This window comes from Ceratotherium simum, chromosome 20, assembly GCF_057802395.1.
Source record: "Ceratotherium simum simum isolate JZ-2026a chromosome 20, ASM5780239v1, whole genome shotgun sequence".
NCBI classification, from domain to species: Eukaryota; Metazoa; Chordata; class Mammalia; order Perissodactyla; family Rhinocerotidae; genus Ceratotherium; species Ceratotherium simum.
The window spans coordinates 55,617,101-55,640,578 of NC_141919.1; the positions used below are offsets into that span (position 1 = coordinate 55,617,101).

The window sequence follows — 23,478 nt, forward strand, 5'->3', positions numbered from 1 at the left end:
TCTTATATTATCTGGATAATATGAGGTTTGCTATTATTACATATATGGTTTGCAAATATTTTCTCCTAGTCTCCAGCCTGTCTTTTCATTCCTTTAGTTTCTCAAAGAGTAGATATTTTAAATTTGATGAAATTCAATTCACCAATTTTTTTCTTTTGCAGACCATGTGTTGGTGCTGTATCTAAGAAATCTCTGTCTAACCCAAGACCACACAAACTTTCTCCTATGTTTTCTAGTATAAGTTTCACAGTTTTCAGTTTTCTGTTTAGGTCCACATCCCATTCTGAGTTTATTTTTGCACATAGTGTTAAATGTGGATTGACATACAGATGACCAACTGTTCTAAGACTGACAAGACTGTCCTTTCTTCACTGAATGTCCTTTGCATGTTTATAAAAAATTAAGTGTCTCTATGTGTATGGGTCTACTTCTGGATTCTTTATTTCATTGATCTATTTGCCTATATCTCCACCACAATCAAGATACAGAACAATTCCATCACCCAAAAAATCTCCTCGTGCCGTCCCTTTCTAGTCACACTCCCCCTACCCCCTAACTCCTGGCAGGCACTGATTTTGTTCTCTATCACTATAGTTTTTTTGAGGATGTCATTATAAATGGGGTTATACAGTATGCAGCCTTTTGAGACTGGCTTCTTGCACTCAGTCTGCCTTTGAGGTTCACTCGTGTTGTTGTGTGTATCAATAGTTTGTTTCTTTCTCAAGGCACCACAGTTTGTCCATTCACCCGCTGCAGGATGTTTGGGTTGTTTCCACTGTGGGCAATTAGGCAATTATGAGTAGAGCTGCTATAACCATTCATCTATAGGTGTTTAAGTGAACCTCAGCTCTCATTTCTCTAGGGTCAATATTGAAGAGTGAAATTGTTGTGTCATATAGTAAGTGTATCTTTTATGTAAAAAATGCCAAACTGTTTTCCAAAATAGCCATAGCATTCTGCATCCCCATCAGCAATCTATGAGAGACCGAGTTGTTCCCTATCCATATGAAGACTTGACATTGTTAGTGTTGCCATTCTAACAGGTGTGTGGTGGCCCTTCACTGTGGCTTTAATTTGCATGTCCCTGGTATTCAATGACATTGAATATTTTTTGATGTGCTTAACTGCCATCCTTATATCCTCTTTGGTGAAGTGCCCATTCCAGTCCACTGTCCCTTTTTTAACTGAGTTGTTTCCTTACTGTTGAGTTTTGAGAGTTCTTTTTTGGGAACAAATACTATGTTGAATACGTGACTTGCAATTATTTTCTCCCAGTATCATGACCTCTCGTTCCCTTAACAGTGGTTTTGACAGAGCAAAAGATTTTTACTTTATGATGTCTGATCGTTTATGATGTCTGATGACGTATGATGCTTGATTATTTATGATGTCTGATCATTTTCTTCTTTTATGGATCATGCTTTTGGCGTCAGGTCTAAGAACTCCTTGGCACAGGAAACAAAGATTTTTCTCCAATGTTTTCTTCTAAAAGTTACATAATTTCACATTTTACATTTGGATATACGATGCATTTTGAATTAATTTTTGTATAAGATGTGAGGCATAGGTCAAAGTTCAATTATTGCATATGGATGACCAACTGCTCCAATACCATTCGTTGAAAAGACTATCCTTTCTCCATTGAGTTGTTTTTGCATCTTTGTCAAAAAGTCAAATGGCCATATTTGTGTGGGTCTAGTTCTGGGCTCTCCTTTCTGTTCCATTGATCTATGTGCCAACCCCTCTGCCAACACCACACTGTCTGGATCCCTGTAACATTATGGTACGTCCTAATATTGGGTAGTGTGGTTCCTCCAACTTGATTCTCCTTTTTAAAAACTGCTTTGCTATTTCAATGACCTTTGCACTTCCATACAAATTTTAGAGTCAGCTTGTCTATATAAGCAAAAGTATTGTTTGGATTTTATTTTTTATTATTCTTGTGTGTGTATGAGGAAAATTAGCCCTGAGCTAACATCCGTTGCCAATCCTCCTCTTTTTTGCTGAGGAAGATTGGCCCTGGGCTAACATCTGTGCCCATCTTCCTCTACTTTATATGGGATGCCGCCACAGCATGGCTTGACAAACAGTGCGTCAGTCAGCCCACAAGATCTGAACCTGTGAACCCCAGGCCACCGAAGTGGAGCGTGTGCACTTAACCGCTACACAACCAGGCTGGCCCCCTGTTTGAATTTTTACTGATATTTCATTAAATCTATGGATCACTTTGGGGAAAACTGACATTTTTACTATGTTAAGTCTTCCAATCCATGAACACAGTACGTTTCTCCATTTATTTAGGTCATCTTTGATTCACTTCATCAGTATTTTGTAGTTTTCAGCATATAGATTCTGTGTATGTTTTGTTAAGCTTATAGCTACATATCCTTTTTTTGGAGCTACTGTAAATTATATTCTTTCAAAATTTTAGTTTTTAGTTGTTCACTGTCAGCAAATAGAAATATAAAGTTATTTTTGTAGGTTGACTGCGTATCCTGTGATCTTGCTAAATTCACTTACTGGTTCTAGGAGTTGTTTGTTTAGTCTCCTTGTGATTTTCTCCACATAAAATCATATTATCTGCAAACAGACAGTTTTAATTCTTCCTTTTCAATCTACATGTCTTTTATTTCTGTTTCTCACCCATCTGGAATCTGGCTAAGATTTTTCTGGCCAAGTTCAATGGTGAATAGGAATGGAGAGAGTGACAGCCGTGCCTTGGTCCCAGTCTCAGAGAGAACGCATTTGGCTTTTCACCACTAAATATGATACTAGCTGTCAGTTTTCTGTAGATGCCCCCTATCAGGTTAAGGAAGTTCCCTTGTGTTCTTAGTTTGCTGAGCATTTTTATTATGAATGGATGTTGTAGTTTGTCAAATTTTTTTTCTGTATCAGCTGATATTATCGTGTATCTTTCCCTTTGTAAGGAAGAGAAATTCCCATTGATATTAATATGGTGGATTAACTGATTTTTGAATATTGCCTTCCCAGGATACACTCCCCTTTGTCATGGTGTATTGCTCTTTTTATATATTGCTGGATTTGACTTGTTAATATTTTATTGAGAGTTTTTCCCTTCTATGTCCATGAGAGATTTGATCTTTCACTCTCTTTTTGGGTACTGTCTTTGTCTGTTTTTGATATAAGGGCAATGCTGGCCTCATAAAATGATTTGAGAAGTGCTCCTTCTTCTTCTATTATCTGGATGAGATTTTGTAGAATTGGCGTTATTTACTTTTTTAAATGTTTGATAGAATTTACCAGTGAAAGCATTTGGGTCTGGAAAATTCTTTTTGTGGAGATTTTTCACTACAAATTCAATCTTGTTAATAGGTATAGGAGTATTGAGGTTATCTATTTCATCTTGGATGAGTTTTAGTAGTTTGTGGCTTTTGTGGAATTAGTCTCTTTCATCTAAGTTGTTGAATTTAGGTGCATATGTTTGTTCGTAGTATTCCATGATTATTATCCTTTTACGCGGGGTCTGTAGGGATAGCTCCTCTTTTACTCCTGACATTGGTATTTTGTGTCTTTTTCTTTGTCAATCTTGCAAGAAGTTTATTATACAATTAGTTTTTTGTTTCACTGTTTTTTTCAAAGAATTGGTTTTTTGTTTCATGGTTTTTTGTATCATTTTTGTTTCAAATTTCATTGATTTCTGCTCTTATCTTTATTTCCTTCCTCCTGCATGCTTTGGATTTTGTTCTAGTTTTTCTGGTTTCTTAAGATGGAAGCTTGGGTCATTGACTTGAGAACTCCTTCTTCATCTAACCATTTAATGCTATGAATTTCCCTCTACTGCTTTAGCTGCATCCCACAAATTTAATATGTTGTGTTTTCATTCTTGTTCATTTCAAAATGTTTCTAATTTTCCTTGAGACTTTTCCTTTGACTTATAGATTTAGATGTGTTATTTAATTTTAAAGTGTTTGACAACTTTTCTGTTATCTTTATTATTGATTTCTAGTTTATTACATTATATGAGAGAACACACTTGGTATAACTTCAATCCTTTTAAATTTGTTAATTTTTTTGGCATAACTCAGGATATGGTAATTGGTCCATCTGCACTTGAAGAGAATATGTATTCTCTTGTTGGGTGGAGTGTTCTATAACTGTCAATTTGATAAGGATATTCAGATCTAAACACTTGCTGATTTTCTGTCTACTAGTTTTATCTGTTACTGATATAAGAGTGTCGAAGTCTCCAATTACAATTGTCGGTTTGTCTATTTCTCCTTCCGGAAGAAAGGAGTCAATTTTGAAGCTCTTTCATTAGGGACATTTATATTTAGGACTGTTATGTCACATTGATGAACTGACCCTTTTATGAATATGTAATGCTTCTTTTTATTCCTGCTAATTTTCTTTGCTCTAATGTCTATTTTGTTTGATATGAAATAGCCACTCTAGGGGTCTTTTACTTACTATTTGCATGGTGTATCTTTTACCATTCTTTTTCTTTTAACCTACCTATATCATCATATTTGAAGTTTCTTGTAGACAGCAAATACTTAGATCAAGTCTTTTCTTAATCCATTCTCACAACCTCTGTCTTTTAAATGATTTACATTTAATTCAATTACTGGTATGTTTAGATGTAGGTCTATGATTTGTGTTTCCTATTCTTTTCTCTTTTTTAAAATCCTGTTTCTCTTTTCTTTCTTTGGATTGTTTTAATTTTTTTCATATTCTATCTCAATTTATCCACTATGATTTTGACTATATTTCTTTGTACAACTCTCTTAGGGGTTGCTCTACGAATTGCAAAATACATATTAACTCTTCACAGTCTACCTAGAATCAGCATTTCACGACTTCAACTGGAATGTAGAAATATTATCAACATATAGGTCCTTTACCCCCCAACACAGTTGTGTCATATATTATTACATTTACATAAATTAAAGCCCAATTGGACAGTATAATTATTTCACCTGTCAGACCTGTTTTAAGAGCTCAAGAGGAGAAGAACAGTCTATCCCATCCCCAGACACCGACCATTTCTGTTCCTCTTCCTTTAGCCCCGATGTCCCAAGTCTCCCTCTGGTATGACTTCCCTCCTGTCTGAAGATCTTCAGCCATTCTTTCAGGGCAGTTGTACTGGCTACAAATTCTCTTAGTCGTCTGTACCTAAGAATGGCTATATTTCAGTTTTGTTTCTGAAGAATACTTTCTCTGAATACAAAATTCTGGGCTGACAGTTCTTTTCTTTCAACACTTTAAAAATACCATACGGCTTCCTCTGGGCTCCGTGGTTGCTGGTGAGAAACCTGCAGACACGGAACCACTGTTCCCTCCAGGTAATGCACCCTTGTTCTCTGGCTGCTTTCACGATTTTTTCTTGTCTTTAGTTGTCAGCAGTTTACGATGTGTCCAGGTGTGGATTTCTTTGGGTTTATCCTATTCAGTATTTGCTCAGTTTCTTGAATCTGTAGATTATGTCTTTCACCAAACCTGGGACATTTTCAGCATTATTTCTTCAAATATTTTTTCAGCACTGCACTTTTTCTCCTCTCCTGGGACTCTGATGACACAAATGTTAGCCCCTTGTTCTTGTTCCACAGGCTCTGTTCATTTTTTTTGTATCTTTTGTTCTAAGTTCTGATTCGATAGTCTCAGGTATTTTAGTTTTCAAATTTCCATTTGCCTCTTCTTTCTATCTTCTATTTCTTTGCTGATACTTTCTATTTTAACATTTGTTTCAAGAATGTTTGTGATTGCTTGTTCAAGCATTTTCACAATAGCTGCTTTAAAGTCTTTCTCAGATCATTCCAACATCTATGTCATCTTATGATTGTCATGTGTTGGCTGTCTTTTTCCGTGCAAGTTGAAATTTTTATGGTTCTTCATTTGAGTTTTGGATTGCATTGGTTAAACTTGATCAGACTGGATTTTGAATAATATTATGAGATCCTAAGTCTGTTTAAATCCTATGGTGAATGTTGATATTTTTGCTTTAGCAGGCAATCAACCTGGTTAGGTTCAAGCCACAAGTTGCAACCTGCCTTTTATGAGCTGTGGCTACAAAGTCAGTTCAGTTTTCAATATCTTTGCAGTACTAAACTGATCTGAAACATGAGTGTGCCACTCAGGGGCCAGTCTGGAACCTGACTGGGAGTCTACCCATTAGCTCAGTTCTCAACGTTTCTTATATGCTAATTAGGCTCAGATCCATGCACACAGAGGTTGCGGTGAGCCCAGGAGTTCATAAACAACTTTATGGGGTTGCTTTCCCAAGCTCTTCCCTGTCTGTGGTCTCCCTGGTATTCCTGGTTCCCTGGGACTCCCATTTCTCGGGAGAAAAACCATCAACTCCCATAATTGTGAGAAGCAGGGCCAAGTGGTAAGAAGACAGAGCGAGAAAAAAAGTAACAGGTATTGGCTCTGCACTCTGAGCCCTAGCTCCACCCAAGGGAGAGGAAGGCTCTCCCCTCTCGTGGTTTTGGCTCCTGTTACCTGCTGCTGCCCCCAGAACTGTCCGCAGGCTGGGGCACAAGAAAAGGGGAGAAAGGAAAAACAGACAGATCTGCCACCTTCTCTCTGAGCTTTAGGAGTTCCCTTTCCTGCTCTGCGAACCAAAACCAGAGGGTGTCTCCTGGAGCTCCTCCGTCTGCATCCTGTGCTTGCCCCAGCCTTCACGCGGCCGAGCCCAGGCCAGGACACACCAGAGGGAATTGCCAAGCTCACCACCAGCTCAGTGGTCCTTGGAATTCCCGTGCTCTTTCCCACCCTCCTGCTGCTGCTTATTTCCCGAGTCCTCAGAAAGCTGTGCCCAGCACCGGTCCAGATCATAGTTACGTTCAGTGGAGAGAAGGGCTAGTGGCGTGTGCATATGCTGTCCTGCCCAGAACCAGGACTCTGCCTAGCTATATTTTATTATGTGCCAAATACTACGTTCACAAAAGCATTTGTATAAGTAACGTGAGATCCAGAATGGTGCTACCTTCCTGCAGAAAGGACCTGTGTGCTTCTGCCTGAGCTGACAGCACTCTGAGATTGCCTTCATGAGGGCGCCATGCTCTGAGAAGACTCCTTTCAATGCCTGGCCTATCCACTTCCAGGAGGTCCTTCCTCCTCCAGCACAGCACTCCAGCAGGGCCACCTGCCTGGCCCAGGGCTCGGAGCCCCTTTTTCTCCAGCCTGGTGAGTTATTGCAGCTTCAGCACTCAGCCTCTCAGCCACCCTGCAGGAATGGGAGATGCCCCAGAGGAAGAGTCCAACACTGGGCTCACGTCCTGGGCTCCATCCTCCCCTGGATCCTGGCCTGATAATTCTCCACTATCTTCAGATATCCCGAACACCTTCAAGCAGATGATCTTTAGAATCCGTCCAACATTTTGGTCATCCTAAGTGAATGATTAATCCAGATGAACAGATCTGCCATCCCTGGAGCTGGCTGCTTCCTTTTTATTTTCTTATAGATAAAGAAGTTGGCTCTGAAAGGCTTCCTGAGGTCAGTGCACTGTGAAGCACAAGGTGTAACTCTGGGCACGTCCTCTTACCCAGCACGTCTCATGGAAGATTGGCTTTTTTTTTTCACAAGGGTTTTCTTTTCCTTATATTAATTGTGTATGTACCAAAATCAAGAAGTCATAGATGAACATATTCTTATTTTAAAACTAAGCCACTGCAGACAGTCTGCTTCTCCGTGACCCCTCAGTCCAGGCTGGGCCTGGCCCTTTGCCAGACTCAGGTCTCAGTTCATGGCTCCACTGGGGGTTTTGTTATCAGGCTGACATTTCCCCAGAGGAACGAATCTCCAAAAGTATAACGGAAGTTACTGGAAACATAGGGTATGAGCTTTAAGATGACTTACAGGTATTTTTCGCAACTGTACCGTAAAGTCAGGTCAAGGTATATAATGGACAACTTTTTCCTGCCATCTTACAGGAAATTAAATCCTAAATCTGTTCAAGTGACTATGTGCAGCCTCCCAAGGGACCATAGTCAGGATTTAACTGACAGCCCCCAGGGCAAGCTTGCTGGCATCTGTCCACGCAGGTGCAGATCAATATCGGAGTGTCAGTTTTCCTTGGGGACAACTTACAATCAAAGAGTCTTAGCACCAAAAGGGACTTTCTGACCCCACTCCCAAAACAAGTGGAACAAACAGGGGCAGTCTCTGCAGGTGGGCCACGGGGGGCGTGGAGTTGGAGTCACATGATGACACTGGTAAGAAAGGGCGCGGGCAGAGCCCTTCAGCACACACCTATGCAGCCCACGGGCCTCACCTGCACAGCCAAGGTACTGGGCAGCCCAAGCCCGAGTGCTGCCTTGCTTGGCTCATTCAGTGAAAGACCAAGAACCAGGATACAGATAGAGATATGGCCCTGCAAGCCACTCTGTGCTTCGGGGCGACAGTGCAGGGCGAGCCCATCGCACGCAGCAGGGCACAGGGTGCCTGCCAGCGAAATGTGAGCATGAGTAAAGCTGGGCTGAGGACCACGGGGTGATGCGAGCAATACGGGGGAGGAGGCAAGCCGAGTTCCAGGGAGGACGGCTCACGGCCTCTGCTGTTCCTACCTTGGCTGGCTTCCGGCTGCAGGGAGCGCAGAGGAAGTGGGGGCGAGGATTTGGGGGCCTCTGCCGCTGGGTGCTCAGCCACCGGACAGACGATAAACCACCTCTTCCCGGTGTGCAGGACTAAGGGGCAGGATGAAAACAGCAGGTGAGAGCCAGTGGGTTTCTCCTACAGCCAGCGTGACCCCTTGCTGCCAGTACCCGACCAGCCATAAGGGCTTTGGGGAACTCTTCTCCCACCAGTGGGGGACGTGCAGCCCGCTCAGGGGGCTCCTCACCGGCAGCCGGAGGCTCTCACAAGTACCCCCGGCATGGGCTTAGTTCCCGGGACACCCTCGGTGCCACCAGTGAAGGGGTAATGCTGGCTGGGGGACCAGAAGGCAGTGGTGAGTCCCCACTGGGGCCAGACGTGGCTCCTTAGACAGGGCAGCAGTCCCCAGATGGGGGGACGCTCACCACGAGCTGCGGCAACCCCCAGTGGGATGGCCAAGCCCCCCTTACGAAAAGCTCAAGGGGCTCTTATCAAATGGCTGCTGGAAGACAGAGACGGGACCACAATGGAAACGCCTGCTCCAGAGGCAAGCCCGGGGGCGACATGGCCGGGGGCAGACATACCGTTCTGCTGATACACCGGCGCGTTCGCTTGGGACTGGCGACTCTCCTGACGGAGTTAAAGGATAGAAATCAGCAGACTGCGCAGAACGAGGGCTTCCTTTAGAGCACAGCGCGGCCTCACGACATCCAAGGGCCTCAGACGTCTCTAACTGGACAGAAGGCGCCCGCCCCGCCGGCTGCCGCACCTGGCCTTGCTCAGCCCGCAGGCCCCTCCAGCAGGCGGCAGGCGGCGTCCCAGCACTGCACTCGGAGCTGGGAGTGGGGACCCTGCACCCGGGACTCACCTCCCCGGCGCCCAGGCCGCAGGTGCTGATGTGTGGCGGGCTCACCCCGGGGTCAGAGCCACGGTCCACGTCCGTGTCCTCGCTGAGCATGTCTTCCGCCTTGTCCATGACGTCCTTCATCTGCTCGATGAACGTCTCCCGCTCGGCCTGCAGGATGAAGTCGTGCTCCACCTGCAGTGGCACACGTGGCCCCACTCGTGACGCGCCACAGACCGCCAGCTGCACTCTCCTCACTGGCTGACTCGTCTGCTCGGGGCTAAGCCCACAAGGGGAGCCACAGCCGGGGCCCGTCCCCGCACCGGGGGCTGCGCGGCTCAGCAAGGGGAGCTGCAGCTGGAGAAGTAAACTGTCCAGGTGACAGGCCAACACTACCCCAAGCAGATGGCCACCTGCAGAGGCCGGAGGATGGGGAAGGCTGCCAGCCCACATTCCCTCAGCAGGGCTGGCAGGCGTGTGCCCAAGAGACATGGTGGGGACAGGCTCGCCATCCCGGAGAAGGTGCCGCTGACTCAGCCGACTGGTCAGGACACCAGCCTCACCATGTAGGTGGCAATCTCGTCAGGCGCGTCCCCGTCCAGGTCAAACTTGAACGTCACCATCCTGTGGTTGTGCGTCTCCAGCTGGCACTCCACCATCTTGTCTCCCGTCTTGCACACCTACGGACGCACAGGTGGTCAGGCCAGGGAGGAGACCACGCCCAGTGAGCCCCCTGCCCATGGGCCACCCTGCCTGGCTACTCACGTTCAGGATGGTCAGCCGGGGCCGGCTGGCCCTCTCCTGGCGGGAGCGCACACGCGTGGACCTGCGGTGATGTTTCCGGACGGCCTTGCCTTCCAGCTTCCCCCCACCAAACGCACCTTCACAGCTGTCGCTCATCTCTCTTCCAGAGGCGACGTCGGAACCTCCGAGGCTGCGCAAAAACCAACACAGTGCCCATGGGAATGACCCGCAAGCCAGCCTCACACGGAAGCATGCCTTTTCAGGAATAGTCAAGAGCTTTAGCACCTCATGTGCTCAGCCAGAGGATCTGAAGCCAGCCATGCCCGGCAGGGAGACCCCTGAGCCTGCCCCCAGTGCCTGAAGCCCCTTCTCCCGCTGCAGCGTCTGTCCTGGGGACGTGGGGAATACATAGGACCTTGGTCCTCTCAGCCTCCTGACTTGTGAATCAGGCCCAACCGGCTTGATCCAAACGTCTGGATCAAGAAACAATCCTCCCCTGTGCCTCAGTTTCCACATCTGTGCAACACGCCAACTACGTAGGGCTGCTGCAGGATTCCTGGAGTTTGTGGAGGGCAGAGCTCGGTGCCTGGCCATCAGGAGGGAGGGACACACGGTTGCTTCTCATAACCGGCTCCCTCCCCAAACGCGACTCCATGACTGGGAGGTAACAGGTGCCCGAGGCGCCCGGAGACCTGAGTGTGGGCTGGACTCTGCCCTGCCCTCCTGGTCTCCCCATGGCCTCGGGCCTGCCGACTCTCTGTCCATGGCCTCTCCCTTCTGGAACGTCCTTGGCACTGCAGACCAGCGCCAGGACCCAGAACACAGCCAGGAGCATCTGACACCCGAATTTCAACAGGCTCTGACCAAGACCCCAGAGGAGCTCCGTGCAGCTCCACCAGATCAGGCTGGGAAACGGGCGACACAGTCAGAAGCCCTGACACGTGAGGGCAAAGCATGGCAGCGACCTGTGTGAAGCAGCAGCACGCCACGAACCGAGTCCACAGGTGGCCCACACCCGCCCACGCTGATCCCGGCCAGGCTGGGCCATTACCTCTCACAGCTCTGGAGGAGGCCGGGCTGCTTGTCCTGAGAGGCCTGCTCCTGAAACAAAACCACGGGAAGGAGGACGGGTCACGTCCACTCCTCACAGCCCAGCTTGCCCGCTCCCTTCTGACTGCAGCCACCATGCGGGCCAGCAGGTGTGAGGATTTTCATCTTCTTGAAGGCCTGGAGCCAAGGGCGTTCCTGAAAGCTGGGACCGCCCCCTCTCCAAACACGCTCACGGCTGACCAACCCCACGGGGGAGCACATGGGTCCAGGAAGGCTGGTGACAGGCCTTCCCACCACCTCCAAGGAGGCCCTCTAAATCCTCGTGTGAAAACCACCCCTCCACCTGCACGTGTGTTTGAGGAAAGCGTGACATCCAGGGACAGCGAAGGGAGGTGACAACAGCACCCGCCTGGCCGTCCTGGGGCACATGCTTCCACCTTCCCGAGTACGTCCCCCACTCTTACGGCTGAGACCAAAGGTCACCATGCAGGGGACCACCATGATGCCAGGGTCGGGGGTCAGGGTGACGCGCTGGCGCTGGGGGCTGAGCCCCAGGGGAAGGGCACACACCTCCAGGGCCGGCTCCACAGTCAGCTGGACAGCCGGGCAGAGGCCGGTGATCCCGGGCCCACTGGGCAGCGGTGGATTAGCAGGTGGCAGGAGCGTGGCAGTCTGGACGGGCAAGCTCTGAGCAGCCGCCACCACCGCGGGGGCCAGGGAGCCGGGGAGCTGAGGCAGGAGCTCGGGGCCAGCAGGTGGCAGCACTTCTGGTAGAGGTGGGGAGAGGATGGCAGCCGGTGTGGGCAGCGTAGGGACCTGGGCGGTGATGTCCACAGCATATGGAGGTGGGTGGCCAAGCAGGATCTGGAGGCACAGGGGACAGGGATGCAAGTCAGAGTGCCAGGCCACCACCTTCCCTGCAGGAAACTGGGGGGTCCTGGAGCGAAGCAGGCACTGCCCCAGCCGGGCAGTGCGCACACCGGGGCTCCGATCCGCCCTCCCCTCCCCTCCCCCACAGGCGAGTCCTGGCCTCAGAGCCGTCAGCACACAGACTCGCAGGAAGAAACAAGAATGGCCCTCTCATGTCCCCGTTTGTGTAAAATCAAACCTAAAACCGCACCTCACTGTGACCTCCGGCTGCGTCAGGCTGAGAAGCCCTGAGTGCAGCACCCCGCCGTCACCCCGAAGCCCGACCGGCCTACTACCCCGTCCCAGCCCCCTCAGGTCAGAGCCTGCACTCTGATCCGGCCTCTCGAAGGGGCCGTGGACCCCAGCCTCCTGCGGGTTGACTGGCGCTGGGCCTGCCTCCACCCCATCCCCGTTAAAATCTCTCAAGGGAATGCCCCGACGTGAAACGGCCCAGTTCACAGTTGAGGTCAGGAATGGCGATGACCCGCCACTGGGCCCACCAGCCTGAGACCCGTCAGCAGTGTAGTGTGTGGGGTCAGACGCAGAAGCCACAGCCTGGCTGTGAGCCTGTCCCTCCTGGACCAATGCCCTGGCCCCCGCATTCAGAGCAGTCTCGGCCCTCAGCACAGGGAGGCCCCTGGGTGGCTGACCCAGCCCATCAATAAACCCCAGACCCTCCAGCTGGCAGCAGGGAGCCCAGCGGGCCTGGCCGGCAACCTCTGAGCACGCAGCGCCTCCTCCAGCCACAGGCTGAGCAACGACCCAGCAACAACGGTCTGCCAGGTCCACAGGGGCAGCAAGGTGCCAGTCCAGGCCATCACTCGGCCTCTGCCTTTCCCCAAACAGCCCTGGCCCACAGTCGGCGCTGCTCTGAGTCACAGACTGTCCAGGCACTGGCTCAGTCAGGCCACTGGACTGCCGTGCCTCCTCACACTTGTTTTTAAACAAACACCCTCCTGTTGGTCAATAAAACCGTCCCTTCCTTCTCCAAGTACACATCCTTTCTGGAAATCAGACAGCGAGCAACGTCCAGGAGAACCTGTGTGTACTCAGCACGTGGAGGCTCATTCCAGACGGGAACAGGTACCACACAGGCTGGGGGCACCGGGCACCTTCGCACACTTTCAGGATGAACCTTCATGACAGAATCCAAAGGGGCTGTCAGCCCCACCTCACAGGAGAGGAGCTGGAGCTCCAAAGACAAAGGTTGTGCCCACGGGCACACAGCTGCTGTGGCTTAGAGCCAGGGCAGGGCCAGGTGAGAGGCTCCCCCAGGTGGGATGCGCCAGGTGAGAGGCCCCCCAGGTGGGAGGCCTCCCCAGATGGGAGGCGCCAGGTAAGAGGCCTTTATGCCGGCTCCTCTCCTCACCCAAAGTTTGATAATAGCCCTGAAGCTCCAAAACACATGTGGTCTACACAGGTGTGTGGAGCCACAAGGAGGCCCGCCATCCAGCAGGGCACGTGTCCCTGCGTCCCTTCACTGTCAGCATGGCAAGCTGCCTGAGGTCCCTACCTGACTTCAGGACATCGTCCGTATCCGCCACAACCGCCTTGGAACCAGTAGCCGTGTGCCCCCAGCACTGCCCGGTCCATGGCCACAGACCCCTCGGAACCCTGTCGGCCTCATCTCCCAGCTGCTGAGACGGGATCATCCCCCCGCCTCACTCTGAGAGGGGAACAAACAGGCAGTGCAAGCCTCCCTGGCGCCCATGGAGGGGCCAATGCAACCGCCCTGAGGGGAGGGCAGGTGCCACAACACCCGGCCGGGGACCCCCAACCACCAGCAGCTGCTACTGACCCTCGGGAAGGGACCGACGGTGGAACCTTTAGCTGCCCCAATTCCTGCGGCCCCTGATACATGCTGGGAAGTGGGAGGAGGAGCAGATGCCCCCACACTGGACAAGAAGCTAAGGCCAGGGGACGGCACTGCTTGCCCGTCCCTGCTGTGCCCCCAGGTCAAGGTGCTGATAAGGAGCAGAGGCCCGAGGACTCGCACCTCTGGGTGCCCAGGAGTCTCCCAGAGCCTGGAGGGCAGGCCCTGCCCAGCAGGTGGCTACCTGGCTCCCAGCACTGGTGGCCGAAGCAGCCTGCTCCGGAAGGCGAGCGATGCTAGGCTGGTGGGGCTGCGGCAGCGTGGGTGGCACCGGCTTCGGAGGGGCAGCCCGCACGGTCTGTACCACATGCAGGGGAGAAGGCGGGACATCACCGGGCACCATCTGTGGAAAGGCCGCTGGGTACACGGGCTGAGCTGGGAGCTGGGCCACAGCAGGGTGAATGGACAGAGCAGCCATGCCCTGCGGGGCCACGGCCAGCAGAGGGATGGCGGTGGTGGTGGCCACCACATTTGGCACGATGGTCCTGCACGGCACAGCCAGCGGCGCCCCAGGGGGGTGGGGCAGCTTGACCGCCTGCAGAGGCAGGGCCGGCGACGCGGGCAGGGGGGCAGCGGCGGCAGTGAGCGGGAGGCTCGGCAAGATGACGGCCGGAGAGAAATACTGAGAGTGGGGAGGCACAGTGGGCCCGCTGGCGGCCGGCAGGTCGGGGACGGCTGTGGGGAGGCTGTCGATTGTGGCCAGAGAAGCAACTGGGGGGATGACAGGAAGCGGAGGCATCTGAAAGAGAAGCAAGCATGTCAGCCAGGGCTTGTCCCCACCCGTGGCACGCCTGCACCGGGCGAGAGCGGCCGTAGGGAACCCAAATGTAAGCCCGATCTAATGGAACCCAGCGTGTGACACAGGACAACCGAGGAGGAAGGTCAGGAGGCCTCGGCGGGTGCGAGAGCCCCTGCGGCACCACGCGGAGGGGCCCACTGGACCACTCTGGGCTCCGTCATTTACTGCCAGGTGCCATGAGGATGGCAGGGCAGCTCAGACACGAGGGGTCACAGGAGTGACGACCACTTCACAGCTTTGCCTGTTTTTGTTCAGAAAGGCCAGACTGTCAGAGCCTCCAGACAGACCCCGGACATCTGAAATTACTCTGCCAGATCCCCAATCTGTATAAATTCACACTGGGGCCAGATCCTTTGGCAGGTTCTCTCGGGGGAAAGCATATCTTCGAGCCTCGCATGCTGGCTGAGGCAACACCCACGTGTCTGTCCCCAACAGTGGAGCCCTGGAACCTTCTGCATTTGATGTTCCGTCCTGGAGACACCCGGTGTCTGACGTCATGGTTTTAGCACTTCAAACATTTCAGCAAGTTCTCTGACAGTTTTCTCTTTAAAACATAGCCTTTCTGGTGGTGGGCACGTGAACGTCACGTGAAACACACTTTTGTGTAATTATAAGGCAGCGAGAACACGCCCATCGACTTCTGTGTATTTGAAAAGCAACTAAACGGCATGACTGCTGATGAGCACTGTGGAGGTTCAACCAGATGGTGAGAACAACTCTGACGTGGGCGTGACGAGGACAAGACCGGGCGACAGGTGACAGCTGACAGGGTGGCCCCATAAACCGCAACAGTCGCGCCCTCCACAGGAAGCGGCACCTCCCAACCTAGCCCTGACGACACAACAGTGACGGGACTCGCGAGATGAAAGCCGCCCCGTGACCCAGGGTCACCAGATGACCAGCACGACCATCGATGGCACCAGCCTGGACGACAGCCCGGCCTCCAAGGAGCCCCAGTCAGCATGGCCCCGATGGCTCCGCAGTGGACAGGGACCGCAGCTTCGTGCTCACAGCTCCGCCCTAGCTCCTCGGCCTGACTCTCGACTAAACCTTTCCCGTTCTGGATGCCTGGGACAGAGGCCGAGGGCAGGGGGCACGGCAGCCCGGCTGCCCCATCACCAGGGATGTTCCCACCCGAGAGACACTCACAGCACAGAGGACAGAGACCCTCAGCCAGCCTGGGGGAGAAGGCGAGGCTGGAGGGGAGGGGAGGTACCTGCGGAGGGACTTGAGGCAGATCCTGCAGGGGCGGCGGCATCTGGAGGGGCTTCAGCTGAGCAGGGGCCACCACCTGGGAGGTCGGAGGCAGGTACGGAGGCAGGAGGGGGGCCACCGGCTGGAGAGGGCCCTGTGGGGCCAGGACCTGCGGCAGGGGCACCGGCTGGGCCAGCGGAGGAGGCTGGAGGGAAAGAAGGGGCTTCTCTTAGACCAGCGTCCTGCCGAGATGCACCCCCGTGCCCAGAAAGGACAGAGAAAACCAACTTGTGCACACACCTGCACACACAGCACACACTCGCACACACAGCACACACAGGCACACACCACACACGCACATGCACACATTCTCACACACACACCCACGTGCACGCACACCCCACCCCCCCAGCCTAGACGCGCAGACCTGGGAGAATCGATCTGGCGGCCGGGCCCCTCCCCGTGCTGAGGTTCCGTGAACTCCAGACACAAGAGCCTCGCCCCCCAACCCTGGGGAACTGCAGAGAAGGACTGGCAGGCCAGTGGCCGGGGCAGGGGTCGGGGGAGACTGAGGCATGATGGCGGCCGTGAGGAGGGGCAGCCCGCACTCACCTGGTGGCTGGGGGGTGTGGACTGGCCTGGGCCGGTTGGCACAGGGGCGAAGCTCACGGCCGGCTCTGGGAAACGCTGCTGTGGGAGTGGAGGATGGGTCGGGGGCGGGACGGAGCCCACCGGCAGGCCAGGCTGCAGAGAGCACGAGGGCCAAGCTCAGCAGCTGCCCTGAGGACCCCCCAGCTAACTCTCCACAACCACGGGGACCCGTCTCTCACTCCTCATACCCGCTGTCCTGCCAGGGACACTTTTTCTAGGAACACAATTCGGCAGAATCAAGGTGTGCTGGCCCCTAAACCAGAAAAGCCACAACTCCCCACCGTGGAATGTTCTGGAACATCAGCTCCACGGAACACTATGCAACCATGAGGAAAGATCATTATAAAGGCTTTGTGGAATTGTGCAGAAACACTTGTGACATTAAGGGAAGGAGAGATACACATGCCCACGCTCACCGTCTAGAGGACACATAACACGTATACGTGTAGACACGTCCACAGATGGGATACAGAAACTGGGGAACGGCCGGCAGGACGGCGTGGGGCAAGGAGCACTCTGCAGAGCCAGGGTCCCACTGACTCAGCCACCAGGAGAGAGAAACGAGGCACAGACATGAGCCCTCACCCCCAGCCACAGTGCAGACACCGACCGGGAAACACTCGGAAATCTGATCACCGGCTGTTGGGTGCTATTAAGAACTGCTGCTAATTTGTTCATTTTTAGGTGCAATAATGGTATTAGGTTTTGTTTTCAAGGGTCCTGATCCTGCAGAAACACGGACTGAAATATTTATGGGCAAAATGTCTTTCTTTCCAGGATTTACTTCAAAATACTGAGGATACAGAAGCAAGTGGGGCGATGGAGGACCGGTTTGGACACAGCAGTGACTGAGCCGAGGGCCCAGCTCTCCACATCAACAACAGAAAGTCCTCTCACATGGGGTTTTCTGGATGAAACAGCTGACAGTAATTTCCACAACTGTGGCCACTCCTTGCACCTTTCGCAGTGCACATGTTGTGACAAGCAGCACTGGTGGGAGGGAACCACTTCTGCATCTACCTGAAGCCATGGCGCGGAACAAGCCACCCGTGCACTTGTTCCTTGAGCCGCCACCACCCCCAGCCCAGCGGGAATCAGGAGCGTGTGGCCCTGAGGCCTCAGAGGAGAGGCGGCCGTCTGTTCTCCTCCCTCACTGGGTCCCAGGGCACATCACTGCAGCAACCCGCCCCAGAGCCTCAGCGCACCCTGGGGACCTCCTCCAGCCTCCCCCTGCTGTCCAAGGTGTTTCTGCACAGCTGGCAGATGAGGACAGTGCTCTGGCCGTGTCCATCTGGGTGCGTCCTGGCTGGGCCCTCGACCTCCCTGTGCTCGGGCTCCCGGCCTCTGGGACAGGCACATGCTGAGGCCCCAGCAGACAGCACAGCATGTGGCCAGGGAAGCCCTGTCCCTGACCCGGGAGGGGTGCGGGCCGGCAGGATGTTCTGGCTCAGTCCCGGCACGGAGACCCAGAGCCCAGAACCAGCGCTTGGAGCAGCACAAGGCCTTTTCCTGAATGGGCGCTTCCTGTAGAGTGAAATCACAGCTCTCCTCCTTTCCTGAACCCAGGGAGACTGCAAACGCACACGAGCACGAGGACAGGAGGGGAGGGAGGGAGACAGGACCGGGCGGGAGGCTGGGCGCCTGGTGCTCAGACAGCCGGTGAGAGCCACGAGTGAGAGCCATGTAAGTAACCGAGTGCCAGGCGGGAGCGGCTCCTCGGAGGGGTGCCCAGCTCTGACCCGTTTCTGGCCTGGGGGTCTAAACCTCCCGCTGGACCCCCTCCACCACCCGCCTCAGGGGAAACTTCTCTGTGCTGACCGCTTAGGACTGTGAGGCGAGCAATTGTTTGCTTCCTTTTGTGTTAAAAAAAAATCAAAATTGAAAAATAAACGCCAGATGCGACCCCCTCATCTACTAATTTCCATTTCACCTGTTAGTCAGTCTTCCCACATCTCAGAAAGATTCCACAGGCAGAAACATGAGGTCCTTTCAACCTGCTTCTCACACGTCCCTGAAAACGTGTCCCACGAATCGGCCGCATGCACAGCCCTGTCAGAGCCGCAGAGTGCCCAGGGTGGGCGGGGAGGCCAGGACACACCCAACACCCCTCGGGGAAGCTGGACCCCGAGACGGAACCGAAGGTTTCAGCACTATAAATTACACCTTTCTGTAACCTCTGCTCCAGTCTGAGGTACCATCTCAGGCCCAGCGCGGCCACGGGGCGGGTCCCTCACGCTTTATCACAGCTTTGCCAGCACTGGTGTGACTGGCCAGCAGGTCTCTCAGAGGAGGTCCCAGACTGCTCTGGCTGCAGCCGTGCCATCACCAACAGGGTGCACCGCTGCGGGTGGCTCTGGCACGAGGGGCGGGGACTCACCGAGGCGGGCTGCTGGTAGGACCCCAGCCCAGGCAGGCTGGGCGGCAGGCCGGGCCCGTCGCTGGCGCTGGCACTCACGGGGGGGCTGCACACGCACTGGGCGGGGGGCGCTGCATCTGCCAGCGAGCCCAGCGCCCCGCTCCGCTGGCTGCTCTGCGAGTCTGAGTAGACGGTGGAGCCCTGGCCGCTGTCGAAGGTGCTGTCGGCTGCGGAGGACAAAGGCACAGCTCAGAGCGGCCCCCGTCGCTCATGGCGCCCCCGTCGCGGGAGCACAGCACGGGCAAAGGCGCTGACGCCCAGCTCGGCTGCACGTTTATCCTGCGAAACAAAGACCACGTGGGTCATACACACACGTTGATTTAGACAAACAACTCCACAACAGCGCAAACGTTGGGGGCTGTATGTGCAGCGCCCCGAGGTGGCCTGGCATTGGGGGGCACCTGCCGTGGGGCCACGGGCCCCAGCCCGGCACCTCGCACAACCGCGGGAAGGACGGTGGCTTCCACTGGCCCACAGACAGGCCCACCTTCGCCCCGACCCGACCTTGAAAGTGGGCCTGTTCAGTCTTCAGGGCACGAGGGTCTCAGGGGGCTCAGGGCGTGTCTGGGGTAGGAAAAGCTACGGGGTCAGGTTCGGTGGTGGGGAGGAAACGATGACACTGTGCTTGGTAAGGTGGGAGGGGGTCACAGACCCTGACCACCTTGCTCACCGCAGCAAAGAGCTAAAAGTAGGAAGATCTGGGTCCAAATCCAGCCCTCACGTCACAGGCCTGGGTCTAACTCGGTTGGGAAGTGGGGCTCCACAGAGACGCCGTGAGGGGGGACTCAGAGGCTCCACAGCCCTCGGAGACCCCCAGAGCCGGCCTCACCCGCGGTCAGCCCAGCACGGCCCGTCAAACCAGCAGCGGTGGACAAGCCGCCCACACACAGGGCACAGACGGCACCACACGGCCCACAGGCGCGTCTGCCAAGACGGAGAAGACAGGCCACCGGCGGGGCCATGCCGTGAAGAGAGAACAAAGAGCCGTCTGGAGCGGCACCTTCAGGTGACTGCCGCCAGACCCCACGAGCCACACAGACGTCACCGTTTGCTACCTACAAACACCAACCATTTCTACAGTGTTGGCATCGAGTCCACTTGTAATTTAAACAAATACAGTAAAAGGGAATCTTGTCTGCTTTGCATCAAAATAATTTTTCCCTGGGGCTGATCTGAATTCACTTTAACTTGGGAAGACATAAAAACGCTGAGGTGTGAGCGCACAAAACTAACCAGACAAGGGGCTCTGAGTGTATGTAGTGAGGTGGCTGGTCGTCCTTTCCACTTACACAGAGACAGAGAGACAGGGAGACAGGGGGAGACAGAGACAGACAGAGAGACAGAGAGAGAGAGACGGGGAGGACATAGAGACAGAGAAAGAGACAAAGAGGCAGAGACAGAGAGACAGACAAAGACGGAGAGACTAAGAGAGAGATGGGGGACAGAGAGAGAGAGAGACAGAGAAGGAGAGACAGACAGACAGAGACAGACAGAGAGTGCACACGAGAAAGAGAATGTGTACAGACTTGACAAATTTCACATAAAGCAACCCTAACCATATAGATAACATCTTACATTTTTTAAGGGAATGTGTTTGTTATTGGTATAATTCAACTTTAATTTAAAACATGGTTTTTAAACCTGTTCTCGGGCTGGCCCCGTGGCTTAGCGGTTAAGTGCACGAGCTCCGCTACTGGCGGCCCGGGTTCGGATCCCGGGCGCGCACCGACGCACAGCTTCTCCCGCCATGCTGAGGCCTTGTCCCACATACAGCAACTACAAGGATGTGCATCTATGACATACAACTATCTACTGGGGCTTTAGGGAAAAAAAAAAGGAGGAGGATTGGCAATAGATGTTAGCTCAGAGCTGGTCTTCCTCAGCAAAAAGAGGAGGATTAGCATGGATGTTAGCTCAGGGCTGATCTCCCTCACAAAAAAAAAAAAAGAGAATAAAAAAAATAAACCTGTTCTCACAGTCAGTGGGGCCGGCCCAGCCCTCCCCTCGAGCTGGGTCTGGACTGTGGTGAGAAGCCAACAAAACACGTGGTGGAGAATCACAGAATATGAGGTTTGCTGTTCCTTCCGACACAGGAAGTATGAGTGTTTGCCTGAGACCAGGTCTTTTCTCTGGTGACGTGTGTGCTCCCTGGCGCCCCCCTCAGCGCACATTTATGAAGCATGGGGCAGTCCAGCCGTCCACAGGCACTGCAGCCAGAGGGACGATGTGCATGGGCTTCCTGCTGTGACCAGAGCAACATGCGGAAGAGTGTGTGCAGGAGCTGTAGGTTGTGGGATAGAGGGAGACACGGGGGCGTGCATGTGTGAATGCATGTGTCTGGGTGTGCGAGTGTACACGTGTGTGGGTGTCTGTGTACATGTGTGTGCTGTGTGCATGCATATGTGCATGTATGTGTGGGTGTGTGTATGCGGTGCATGTGTGGGGTGTGTGCATGTGTGCATATGCATGTGCGTGATTGTGCTGCGTGCACACGTGTGTGCCCATGTATGTGAGTGTCTGCATGGTGGACTGTATGTGTAGATTATCTCTGGAAGGTACAGTGAAAAGATGGGTGACAATAGTGGCCTCCAGGGAGGAAAACTGCCTGGCTTTGGCTGTATACCCTCTTGGACTTGTTGAATTTTATATGATGTAACTATATTATCTACTTGAAACAAATTACGATAAATGGGTAAAATCCGATTTGAGAAGCGTGGCCACTGCGTGAAACACAGAGAACCACCCTGAGTTGGGCAGGGAGGGGTCTGTTTGCAGAGAGAACTCCCCTCCTGACTGAACCCCCCTGTTGAGTCACGTCTACACAGCAGGTGGAACCTGTGCCTTGACCTCCGACCACAGCGGAGTGTGTTCTAGGCCCCAGATTGTCTCTTCAAAGGGTGACAAAACGGAATTTTTTAATTCCTGTCCTAGAAATTGTTCAACCAACAATCAGTGGTGCATCAGACATGGAGAGCTTTCTCCTACAAAACGTTTACCCTCTTTAATTAGTTTTCTGGTTTATCAGAAAATGGAGCGCTGACGTCATGACTTTATTCTCCAAAGCAAACCCGGCCAGGCTGGAGGAGAGGAAACAGCAGGCCAATTTCTCAAAGTGACGGCCAGCCAAGGTTTGAATTTAAACAGCCGACTCTGAAGAACGTGTGGCTATTTTAATGATAAATGAAGGATGTGCCTATTAAATAAATTAAACAGACTATTTCCGTCTTTCCACACGAACAACCTGACATAGCGGCCTGGGCAGGGTTCTGGGCCTGCAATTTTACTCCGAGCTTATTCACAGAACAGAGAGAAGGGCCACATCCTCCCTCCTCAGCTCACAGCTGAGTTTTGGGGACGCTGAGGGCAGAGGAGGACGTGTGTCAGCCCAGGCATGCAAGAGGCACTGGACTCTCTCCCAGTGGTCTGAGAGGAGGCCGCGTGAAAACGGTTCCCGCCCATCCATCGGCAGCACCCCCTCCATCTTACTAAAGATCTCAAAGGTTCGGCACTGGAAGGGAGATACCCTGGGGACAGATAATCTCAGCAGCAAAGGTCACAACTGAGATCGGGGCACCACCACTCGAGGCCACAGCCACTCACAGCCCCAGGGCAATGGCGTCCTGGCCCAGACGCCCCACCAGAATGGGGTACAGCCCTCAAGTGCCCCGTGTGGCCGGGGCTGACATCGTCCAGACGGGATTAGCAGCCGGATCGAGCCACCCTAGCCCCACTGGCTTGGGGCATAGGAGGTTCTGGGTCTGTGTGCACATCTGCCCCCCGTCCTGAGAAGCTGGACCGGAGCCAGCCTCGAACCCCTCTGGTCACAGATCTCTGTGCAGCGTGGGGGACACTCCCGATCCACCCTGGAAGAGTGCTTGCCTGCACAATCCATACCCGCAGCAGGTAGGGGCACTCAGGGAGGGCAGCACTCACAGGCCAGGGAGGTGGCGCTGGCCGGCAGCGCAGCGGGGAGGAGGTGCTGGTCGGCCTCGGGCTCCTCGGGCTCCGGCGGCCCAGCCTGCGAGTGGTAGGTCACCTGGACCTGCAGGGGTGCGGGCAGGCCCCTGGCCTTGTCGGGGCTGCCCGGGTCCCGCGGCTCCTGGGGCTGCAGCGCCGGCCAGATCCTCTCCCGCCGCCACTGGATCAAGGCCACGCGGTCACGGATGGACTTGGCCACAATCTTCAGGTCGCTCTCGTGGAAGAATCCTGACTCAATCTGCAAAGAGAGTCACCCTGTCGTCACTGGTACCAGCCCTGCCGTCTGCACCGCTGCCTCCCGCTTTTGGGGTCTCCACCCCAAGTCCTCTCCCTGCGCCCCTCACCCTGGCTTATCCCTCTCAGGGATGCTCTCGTCACCGTGTAAGTAAACATCCTCTGGCCATCAAGTGTAAGTCCGCAGGGAGAGTGACCGTCTGAACCTGTACCAGCCCCACTCCTGGGACGA

At 53.4% G+C, this 23,478-nt stretch overlaps 1 protein-coding gene across 6 annotated transcripts in view; it reads right to left on the reverse strand.

The window, feature by feature from the left end:
• Positions 1–23,478, reverse strand: part of WNK2 (WNK lysine deficient protein kinase 2) — a 117,984-nt gene that overhangs the window by 51,365 nt on the left and 43,141 nt on the right. For 5 of the 6 annotated variants that reach the window (XM_087444810.1, XM_087444807.1, XM_087444804.1 and 2 more), the window contains exons 8-19: positions 22,968–23,250; positions 18,996–19,201; positions 16,580–16,711; positions 15,990–16,172; positions 14,159–14,713; positions 11,763–12,056; positions 11,194–11,243; positions 10,164–10,332; positions 9,962–10,078; positions 9,423–9,593; positions 9,139–9,184; positions 8,527–8,646 (exon numbers count right to left, since the gene is read on the reverse strand). In XM_087444810.1, the coding sequence (XP_087300936.1) occupies positions 8,527–8,646; positions 9,139–9,184; positions 9,423–9,593; positions 9,962–10,078; positions 10,164–10,332; positions 11,194–11,243; positions 11,763–12,056; positions 14,159–14,713; positions 15,990–16,172; positions 16,580–16,711; positions 18,996–19,201; positions 22,968–23,250 (2,326 nt within the window). The remainder of the gene's footprint in view (positions 1–8,526; positions 8,647–9,138; positions 9,185–9,422; positions 9,594–9,961; positions 10,079–10,163; positions 10,333–11,193; positions 11,244–11,762; positions 12,057–14,158; positions 14,714–15,989; positions 16,173–16,579; positions 16,712–18,995; positions 19,202–22,967; positions 23,251–23,478) is intronic. The other variant, XM_087444808.1, reaches the window with a different exon arrangement.